Here is an 11,086-nt window from a genome sequence, read left to right on the forward strand (position 1 = left end):
GTCAGGAGGACCTGGGTTCAAATCTGGCCTCAGACACTTAATGCTAGCTGTGTGACCTTGGGCAAGTCACAACCCCAAATTCCCTACCTTCAGAAAGACTCTCTCTCTCTCTCTCTCTCTCTCTCTCTCTCTCTCTCTCTCTGTATATATATATACACAGTAGGTCTTCTTGCTGGTCACACGCACATTTAAAGACAGTCTATTAGAAACTGAAGTCGAAAGAAATGGGATCTTCCGTGTGAGGTCCCCGAACAGGAAAAGGCCTACAGATGAAGTGCCCCCAGGGTGTATATGCCCTGGCCCATTCCCCAGTTTTTTCCTAGGATTGATGCTGGTCACTAGCCATATAACAGCACAGCACCCAGGGACACCCTCAGTTCATACATGGATTCCCCCAGGTGAAGGTATTCCAAGTTCAAGTTACTTTGAAGGTCAGCAGCCAATCCAAACCTATGGTTCACAAGCTGCCACTGACATGATTACTCTTGTAGGCAGCCAGAGGACATGTTCATCAAAAGCAAAAGCTTTCTATTATATCAGCACCAACCTCACAGTGTTGTTTTGAAGATCAAGTAACAGCAAACAAGGTAGTGACACCCCCCCCCCCAAATGTGAGGCATAATCTCCTGGTCTCCAACATCCTCATTTTACAGATGAGGAAACCAAGGCATGGATAGTTTAAGTAACTTGTGTCAGGTAACGTAGCTAATTCTGGGGTGAGATCTGAACTAAACCCAGTGCTCTGTCCATTAATCCACACTGCATTGAAAACTATCTGGTTTACATGATGCAGTTTCAACACAAGCGATCATTAGTTATCATATTGTATATCAAGAACTTTATGTTTCTTGCAATCATTTCTATTATTTCATGGTGGATGTTTTAGCCATTAGCATTAATAACAACAGTTTTCCTGATTGTTACTGACATTTATATAGCAGTTTAAAGGTTTACAAAGGGCTTGAAACAAAGTAATCCCATTTGATCCTTACAACAATATGCTATTGTGTCTGTATGAAGACAGTGACCTTTCTCTCTTTACCCTCTTTTAGGTTTGTTCTGTGTTTCCCCCTCCCATTCATTTTCATGAGAGACCAAATGAATCTTGGGATAGAGAAAACTGAAAGACCTTGAACTCAGAACCCCCTGAAGAATTTGAAGGGCAGCTTCTGGCCTGATGTTAACAGACATTAAGCAGGGAGATTCGGGGAATTTCTAACTCTCACTCCTGATGACCCTGTTCTTAGTGAGCAGGAAGTTAGGGTTAAAAAGTAGATTTAAATCTGTGGGCATTGGTGCTTTGGGATGACTCTGTGTTTGGACCTTGGCTTGTTGGGTACAAATCCTCCCATTCAAGAGGAAATGCCTTTTAAAGCCAGAAGTCTGAGAACAGAAAGGAGGAAAAGCTGCTGAGAACTTTTTTCACTTGTCCAATAAACAGATATGTGAAGACCCTGACTTTTTAAAAGAGCATTAAGAGGTAAAAAAAACAAAAACAAAAAAAAAACCTCTGGGCTTTAAGACAAGAGACCAAGCCCACTCCTCATTTTATGAGATGGAAACAGCTCCCCAGTGAGGATTAGAGCTGAAACGAAGGATAGAAGCTCCACAGACCATGCCTATCGCTCAGGGGCCACATGGGAACCCAGCAGACAGCAGAGCATTGCAGAGACGATATGTCATCCCCACACACCCAACAATGGACACATACCTGACCCAGACTACACACCACATGCATAGTTCATATGCATATTCACTCTTCCCTATGGTGGCATGTATTCTGGGGGGAGATTTTATCACAAATTTGGGGGGAAATGTTATCTTACTACCTTTTCTTTCTCTTGGCAGCTAGGTGGTACAGTGGCTAGAACACCTGACTTGAAGCCAAGAAGCTGAGTTCAAATACAGCCTCAAACACTTACTAGGTACATGACCCTAAACAAGTCATGTACCCTCTATTTGTCTCAGTTTCTTCATCTGTAAAATGGGGATAATAATAGCACCTATCGCCCAGAGTTGTTTTGAAGATCAAATGAAATCATAATTGTAGACTACCTGGCATATGGTAAGTGTTATAGAAATGTCAGCTAGGATAAGGATGTGTTTTTGCTTTTAATTGATTTTATCTTCTCACTAACTGCAGATGCAATCATATCAGTGGCAGTTTGTGAGGTATGGGTTTTGATTGTATGCTGACCCTCATAGTACCTTGAACTTTGGACACCTTGATCTGGGGAACTCCTATGTGAATTGGAGGTGCCCCCAGGAAAATAATTTTAAAGTAAGGACTTTTTCTGCACAAGGTGGGGTGGTGGAGGGGTGGGGGTGGGACTTGTAGGTTTTTCCCAATTTGAGGATGCCTGGACCTCATCTAGAAGAGCCAATTTCTCTCTTTTCTAGCATTTAACACATAGATGTGTCCAAAATTTGTCTGGAGTCCCTTTAATGCAAAAGCCCTGATTATAGCATAAGTATAGGAAGTTTTTATTCTATGTCCCCAGCCTTCCAGTAATGCTTCCCTTCCCCATTCTCAATCCTCCCCAATGACTGTCTCCCAGGCCAGGAACCCAGTGAACTCCAGTTGTCTCTATCAAAACTTCCTGTCAAAAAAGGATTTGAAATCCATTTGCACTCAAGTACAATTGACTGATTCCTGATTATACTCACTCTCACCAGAGGATTTTACATCTTAACAGGGATCAAAGTCTTAAGTTAAAAAAAGAAGCATGGAACTCTTGGGGTAGAATTTCAGTCCTCAATCAGTGAGCAGATGGGGAAAAGAAGGGGGCTTCCCAATGTCCAGGATATCCTCCAGTGGAGAGGGTTGGTTACTCCCTTTGGGTGCTACTAGTACCTGAGAAGGGAAATGGCCAGTCATTTCTGTCAAAGGAAGGACCATTTTCATGAACAAAATCTACAGTTCCTAGATTTTCTGTTTAGAGAGAAAGCCTGACAAGGGAAGCTTTTAATGCTGGCTAATTAGCGATCATTTCTCCATAGTCAGCTTACTCTGGCTCCTTTGAAGTGGGAGCTCAAAGACCTTTGACTTTTAGCAGGATAACACACAAGCAGAAGAGGCAGAATGTTTACTGTGGGGTCACTGGAAAGAGGGCAAGGTAGGAGGAGGGAGAGGAGGAGACTAATCACTGGCAGGTACAAACAGGACATTTAATGCTAATGCACAACTATGCATCATATTATATGATTTACATGTTAAAAAAATGTATTCTCTCTGATTTCTAGAGCATAGGGGAATGTGGCTAAATCTGGGACCCAGAGAAGTGGCTTTGAGCCTTTCTTTCTGAATGGCAAACCCTTGTGGCCTTTTCCTGGTTTGAGCATGGGGGAACATCCTCACCTCTAAAAGACAAAGATCAGAAATCTTTGCCCCTGACATTCAAGGTGGTTTTCCGTTTGACCCTCACTTACCTCATCAGCCCAGGGACCGAGGCTTAGATCTGACCTCTTCCACCTGGTGCCAGAATGAGCCTGCATATGTGCTTAGTCTTTTCAGGCACCAGTTTCCTCTTCTGTAAAATGACAGGGTTGGGATGGGCCCAACAGTTTGAGGCCCTTCTACCTCTAAATCTGTGATCATTCCATTCCAACAGTTATACAGGAGCTAAAAAAAAAATAGAATAATTGATACTTTGATTTACCTTCTTAGAGCAGAGAAAGGTGGGAGAGTTGAGAGGGTGGTGCTCAGGAAGTCAGGAAATTCTGAGTTCACTTCTGTCTCAAGACATTTAGTGTCTGTGTGGGTAAGTCACTGAACATCTACACCTCAGTTTTCTCAACTGTAAAATGGGAGTAATGGTAACGTGTACCTTGAAGGATTGTTTTGAGGATCAAATGGGATAATAATTGGAAGGATCTTAGGCACATAGTAGCTACTATATAAATGCTACTCTAGGGAGGAAGAAGAGGAGGAAATAAGATAATATTTAGGAAGCATGCAGTACAGTCCCTGGCACAAAAAGGCACTTAGTAAATATACAGCTAGTAAGGATCTGAGACCGGATTGAACTCAGGCCTCCTTGACTCTAAGCCCAGAGTTCTAACCAGTGTACCATCTTGATGTCCTATCTACTTAATAACTAGCATTTATATAGCATGTTAAGTTTTGCAAAGCACTTGAACAATGTTATCTTATTTTATCTTCACCATAACCCCACAAGTTTGGTGCCATTATTATCCTCCTTTTTTAACAAATGATACAACTAAGGCAGAGGTTAAATGACTTATCCAAGGTCATGCAGCTAGTAAGTAGGATTTTAACCCAAGCCTACCTAACCGTAGGTCCAACATTTATCCACTGCCCCAGGAGTTGAAGGTCTTCTGCAAGCATCTCAAACTCAGCACACCCAACACAACTCATTATCGTTCCCCTAATAACAACTTTTCTTCCAAGCTTCCCTATTTCTTTTGAAGGTACCATTCATCATTCTTTCAGTCCGTCCACTTCAAAGTCACTCCCAATTCATCATTCTCACTCAACCCCCATACCCCATCACTTGCTAAATCTTCTTGTTTCTATTTCTATAACATTCTTTGGATCTACCCCTTCTTCCCACTCCTTCAAACACCTTTTCATGTTAGACTCTCATCAGGCCATTGCAATGGCATCCTCTCCTACAATTCATCCTCTAGCCAGCTGCCAAAATCATTTCCCCAAGTTCAATGCTCCTTTCTTACTCAAGAAACTCTCCAGCGGTTAGGAAGTGCAGTGATTAAGAGCGCCGGCAAGAGTCAGGAGGACCCTGAATCGTGTTCCGGCCTCAGATACTTAACACTCACACAAAAATAACTGGCCGTGTAACCCTGGGCAAGTTACTTGACCCCAATTGCTAAAAAAAAAAAAGAAAAGAAAAGAAAGAAAAGAAACTCTGGTGGCTCCCAATTACTTCAAGGACTAAATACAATTTCCTCAGTTTACACTTAAAATAATTCAGAATCTGAGCTCAATCTGAGTACCTTTCTAGCCCCTTTGGGAATTGTCTGCACTCTCCTGCACTTTGATTTCCCCTCATTACACCGGGGACCAGAGTCACCGTCTAAGTCTCAATAGTGTTGATTTACTCCCAGAGGTCACCATTACCCTACACCCCCACCCCTCCCCCTTCACCCCCCATGTAAATTTCTAAACCAAAGCATTACAATCTTCAAGCCATTCTCCTTGGTTTCTTGTCTCTCCCACTAGAAGTTAAGTTCAATGAGGTTACTAGGGACTATTTTTGCTTTTGTGTTCTTATCCCTTATCACTTAACACATAGTAAGGACTTAATAAATGTTTTAACTTACTCTTGATAAATCCTGTACTATTTCTGCATTGTAGAAGGACTAGAGCCATTCATACCTCCTCAAAATCCCAGAATCCTGGGGCAAAGCCCCAATATCCATATATGAGTAACACATACTATGTTCTAACCTTGGATACTTTTCCCTCTAATTGTGCCCGCAGAATTCTACCCCATCCTTCAAGGCCACCAAAGACTTCCCTTGTATTCAACTTGTATTTAACAAAGTAATTTTCATCTTTGAAACAATGTGGTCCTTATATCTCTCTTGTTCTAGGTTCAACATTATACTTTGGAGCTCAATAAATTCAATCGACTCAATCAAAAAATATTTATCAATCATAGACATGTGTAATGCGAATGTAAATTTTAAAGATCTTCCCTGCCCCTAGGCTAAAGTGCACCTGAAGCCTGGGGTGGGAGGCTTGTTTTTCAGTAGATACTTCTTGATTGGCCAGTGAGTCAATAAGGTTGTTACATTCTCTGAGCCAGGAGAAGGCTATATAAGCCCTGATGTGTAGCTTTGTTTTGGGACTCACTTTGAGAAGTGTTCTGTGATTTGATCTGAATTATGGGAAGCTGTTGTTGAGAGTCCCCCGGCTTTGAAAAACCCAGATGTGGAAACCCAGATGTTGACTGGGTATGGATGTAATGGTTGGACAGTTTGGAAAGCTGTCTACTTGATCTGTTAATGTCTTGATAATTCTGTCTGTATATTTTGAAGTTTGGGGTGCTGACCTTTTTCCCCTGAACAAGGTAAATGATATATGTCTGACTGACTAAAGTAAGCTTGTTAACCCACTTTGAGTTGCTTTCCTTAAACAAAGCAGATCCAAGAACCTGTATTGGCGGCAAACCCTGAGGACGCTTGGGATGCTTGCTGCTACATGTGAAAGGAAGGTACATGCTTGTTGAATGAATGAATGAATGCCAAATTAAATTGACTTGCAATGGTTTTTTTCGGTGCTGATCTACCCTGGCTTTGTCCTCGAATTTAACTGGTCCTCAGCCTGCTATCACCCATGGGGCAGGCCAGGGTCTCTACTCCCATGTCTATGCACCTTCTAGTAAATAACTGACATTACGGTACACTTCTCAAATGTGCTTCATGTGCTGACCCACTGGCAATTTCAACCCTGAAGCTTAAAGTCAGAGTCAAAGGAAGAAGAGGGCACATCATGATAAAGGCCCAAGTCAGTCTCTTGTCCTTGACCTTATTACAAAATGCCCTCCCCAGCTACCAATTCCCTTCAGGGGCAGAGACAAGAGCCAGTCAGGGAGACCCCCCCCCCCATGTGATGATGGTGCGATTACACAATGGAAATGTATTATTTTTCATCTCAGCCAGCATTGGATTCCTCGCAAGGGAATTTAAAATCAATTCTTTTATAAAACATTCAAATTGTACAGGTTGGGATTTTTTAACTTTTCCTTTTTTATTAATATAAAAGCAACGTGTTTTCAGGGGGAAAATACTACTCTTTTTATTTGTGTCTCAGTTCGATTATAAGTTTACATAAGCACTTATTTTTCCTTAGTTCTTCAGTGCCAGGTAAGGGCGATACATGTACAGGAGGTGCTCAAATAAATAAGCAGCTGCTGCCGAGATTGCAGGGTTTGGGCTGCGGCTTCCCACCAACTTACACCAGGAAAGCTGAGAGTGCATGCTCAGTTTAGAGTCTGATCCGGCATTCACCTCTCCTTGGTCGGTGCCCTCTGCCTGGGCTCCCTATCTCCTCTTCTCCAACCTGTAACTCCTTTTTATGGGTCAGCTCCCCCCATTAGACTGGAAGCTCCTTGAGGGCAGGGCTGGCTTTCGCTTTTCTTTGTACTCCTAGCAGGAGCACGGTGACTGCAGAAGAACAAGTGATTGAAACCAGTGTTTGTTGACTGACTTACTAAAGTAGGACACGTGCTCCTTAGAATTTGATTGAGGATCAACAGGCTTTCTATTTGTCTTACAGATCCAAAAGTAATTTAGCCTGGAAGAATATGATTTCTTATTATTTTCCATAAAAAGGAATGAGGGGAGGGGGAGGAGCTTCCTGATTGACTAGACAGAGGCCCCTCCCCCAGCGTCTGACTTGCTCTGGTCCCTGCTGACGGCCATAGGCCATCTGGGGATGGCACCTGTCCCTCAGCAAGCATCGAGAGCCCGTGTCTGGCTCCAGGGGAAGGGCCTCTGCCCAGCAAATCAGGGGTTTGTTCATTCATCACCCCAGTTATATCGGGGTAGGCCTCACTCTCCCTGTGGGGCAAGGAGGAGCCATAAACAATGGCAGGCCCTATATATGACCACCTTAGACCACCAACCAGGAGTTTTTGGGTGTATGACTCAAGAAAAGGGCTGGTCCTTTCTTAGGACCAGAAGGATGTCAAAGAAAGAAGGAGCTCATGGGGCCTCAAGGTCACAAAGCCCCACCAGGGGTGGCTTCTCCAGCTCCCTTTGGCATCTGCAGGGTGAGGGAGGGGACTCCAGCTTCTAGGGCAGCCCGCTCCACCTCTGGAGTTGGGGAGGTTTTTCTTTAAAGGAAGGCAAAGGCTTCTGCTTAGCAACTGTAGCCCCTCTCCCTAATTCCGAGCTTGGGGCCAAGAAGAAGCCTAACCCTCCTTCCACAGGAAGCCCCTGCAAACACTCAGCTATGGAGCTGTTCAGATCGCGCTAAGGCTCTTATTGGTCAGATAAAAACCAAAACTAGAACATGCGATTCTGACCTCCGAGGAGTCAGTTCTCGCGCGCCCGCCTCACCCCGTCCTGGCTGCCTCCCTGGCCGCCTTTGGGTCCCCACCAGACTCCCGCCTTCTCCCCCGCCCCCTCCTCATTCCCGCCTTTCATTATTGAGCTCGTCCTCTGTTCAGACTGCCTTACTTGATTCATTTTATCTCCACAACTTCCTGTGTCTGTATAGATACATCTACACATGAACGTGAATATGCGCATATTGGTGTGCTTGGACGTCAGATGGTCACATATTATAATCTCCGTATATACACACACATTTGCATACATGCATGCATTTTCTCTTCACAACTACTGCAGGAGGTGAGGGGCTATTACCCTCACTGAGCAGAGCAGAGACCCCTGGGGAGGGGCAGGGGGAGGGGGAGGAACTCCTTCAGGGTCACATAGCTGAGTCTGCGGCTGAGGCAAGTCCTGACTTGGGCTCTCCTGACTCCAAGTTCCACGTTCTCCGCACCAGGTCCCGTAGCTGCAGCCAGGGACCCATCCAATCCAATCCAGGTTTGAAAAAGAAGTCCTCCGCAGCAGGCCCCCATCTGGTCTTTACCTGAACATTTCCGATTTGGGGAAGTCCCTGCCTCTGGCGGCAGCCGCTGGCACTCTTGCCTAAAACCAGTTGTTCTGGGACCTTGAGCCTAACTCACAACTTTACAGCTCCCTCCCCGAACCTGGTTCTGGCTTCTGGGGCCAATTCTTCTTTCACTCGAAGTCCTTCAAACGCTTGGGGTCCGAGATCATGTCAGACTTGCTTCTCTCCTCCAGGCCGAATATCCCCACGTCCTTTGTTGTGATCTGACATAAATTTTAGGTCCTCCTTTAACCCATTAGCCTCCTAACTGGCTGCTCTTCAGAAAGTCAAAATGTAGAGTTCGGAAGGCAACAAAATAGCCCTCATGTGATCTGAGCAGGGTATGGAGCAGGATCAGGCCTTCGCTCCTCAAAGCCCCTCCTCTCTTAATGCAGCCAAAGATCACTTCCATTTTCTTGGCTGCCATATTGCTCCTTGACTCACGTAGAGTTGGCAGTCCACTAGAACCCCTAGATCTTTTCCAGATAAACTCCTGTCCAACCACAGCTCCCCCAACTCATACCTAAGAAGTGGAGCCCAAGCTTCAGACTCCCAGCTGTGCTGCCAGAATCTCACCCCTTTGGTTCCAGTCAGCTGGGATTCTTTTCGGATCCTGACTGCCATCCAGCGTGCCATGGATCCCTCCCAGCCTAAGGTGATTTGTCAATCTGATCTTTGCCCCCTGTGCCTTTATCCAAATGGCTGGGAAGGTTTCGCTGCTGCTTTGCCCCGGAGGGCAGAAGCATGAGACTGACAGGATTGCAGGAATTCTGCGGCCTGAAGTAGAAAGAGGTCTGAATTTGGAATTGGAGGGTCTGGTTTGAATCTAACTCTGTTACTCACTCCCTGGGGAGGTGAGTGGGAACAAAAAAAAACAAACAACCAAGAGAGACTTAAGGGCTCTGCTCGAGGCGATAACCAGAAGATAGAGGATGCGGAATTGTCTAGGAGTCTTCCCTAGAGGCCTTCAAACCAGAGGAGGGAGGAGCTTTGGTCAAGAACGTGTGGGAGAGATGCTAGATCAGTCCACGGTCAGGCTAGGGAGGCTGGGGGAGGGGGGGGAGGAGATTCTCCCAACTCTGGGCCCACCAGCCACCGTTCCTCATCAGGTTTTTACCAGTCTAGAGTTAGGGCCGCCTGGGGTCCGGTCACAGAAGCAGGGTGTCTCCCCGACAAACGCGCAGAGAGGTTTTCATTTTGGGAATCTCAGCAAACACAAAGTCCTGGAAGTCTGGGTGAGGGCTTCTGAAAAGCTCGGAAAGACCCCGGCAGGACGCAAGCAGAGGAGCGAGTGTAAAGGGTGCTGACGCCTTCTTAGTCATCGGTGACTCGGGGCTAGCGCTGTGCCTGAAGGTAAGGGAGGTGGCACGGGGAGTGCCAGGCTGCTGCGGCGCCGCTCTCAGAACTCCCCGGAGGTGTCCAGTTGGCACTGGTCTAACATAACCGGTTGAAGATAGCCGTGGGGTCCCCGGTGCTGAGTTAAGCGGGCCATCCGCCGCCACCCATTCATTCACGCGCTCCCTCATCCCTCAGTTGAATTCGTGTGTTCTTTGACATCTGTTCTCTCCCTTTTCCAGTCCGTCATTGTCCTTGCCTCCGCCCACTTTGGGATCTCCACAGCCGCACACCCTGGGTGGGGGATGACACGCCCAGACGCTCCAGAAGGTGACTTTCTAAGATGCACGTGCGCACCAAGGAGGAAATGACACTTGTGTCTCCCCCCCTCGGCCTGAGCAGGTGGAATGGTCCGCCTCTTCCCAGGGCGCCCCCAGCCGCGCCACGTTGGTATCGCCTGCCCTTCTTCCGACCAGGTAGAACCAGAGAAGCCCGTCCCTCGATTCCCCCCCCCCGGGGGGGGAGGGGGGGGGACCTTCCTCTGACCGTCTTCCGGTCCCGTAGGCGGCAGTGCGCGCCTGCCTCGCACGCTCGGCGCCACGGCGGTCTCCCCTCTGGGCTGTCCGCGGCACTGCCTGTCGGCTCCGCCGGAGAAGAGAACAGAAAAGCTTCTTTCTGGGGGGGTCAGCGCGCAGGCCGCAGGCGCTCGCTTCCCGCCAGCCGTGTCTCCGCCTGCGGCGCGCCGGGACTCCCCACCGCGGGCCTCGAGCGGCGGCGAGCCCGAGTCAGGCGCGCGGCGGACAGCCCCGGAGCCGCGTCAGGCCCCCCCCGGCCGGCTTCCCGGGGTCCTGGCGCAGCGGCGGCGGCCGAGGAAGAGGAGGGGGAGAGGTGGAGGTGGCTGCAGCGGCAGCGGCGGAGACAGAGGCGGCGGCGGCGGCGGCGGGAGCGGCCACGATGTCGACCAAGAACTTCCGAGTCAGCGACGGCGACTGGATCTGCCCCGACAAAAAGTGAGGGCGGCGGCGGCGGCGGCCTGGGCCTCTGGGCCCGCTCTGGGGGCCTCGGCGGCGCCGGGCCGGAGGGAAGGAGCGGGTGGGCGCCCTCGGGGCAGGCCTGCGCCACCCGGCCCGGGGGGCGCCCGGGGGG

The 11,086-nt window shown here is 47.9% G+C and overlaps 1 protein-coding gene across 2 annotated transcripts in view; it reads left to right on the top strand.

Moving 5' to 3' along the window:
* Nucleotides 1-10,765: 10,765 nt before the first annotated feature.
* Nucleotides 10,766-11,086, top strand: part of ZRANB2 (zinc finger RANBP2-type containing 2) — a 25,950-nt gene continuing 25,629 nt past the window's right edge. For both annotated transcript variants that reach the window (XM_069092782.1, XM_069092783.1), the window contains exon 1: nucleotides 10,766-10,950. In XM_069092782.1, coding sequence (XP_068948883.1) covers nucleotides 10,895-10,950 — 56 coding nt within the window. In that variant the 5' untranslated portion in view covers nucleotides 10,766-10,894. The remainder of the gene's footprint in view (nucleotides 10,951-11,086) is intronic.

This window comes from Petaurus breviceps, unplaced genomic scaffold (assembly GCF_028583685.1).
Source record: "Petaurus breviceps papuanus isolate PSGF00001 unplaced genomic scaffold, PetGlider_PUasm1.0 207, whole genome shotgun sequence".
Taxonomy (NCBI): Eukaryota; Metazoa; Chordata; class Mammalia; order Diprotodontia; family Petauridae; genus Petaurus; species Petaurus breviceps.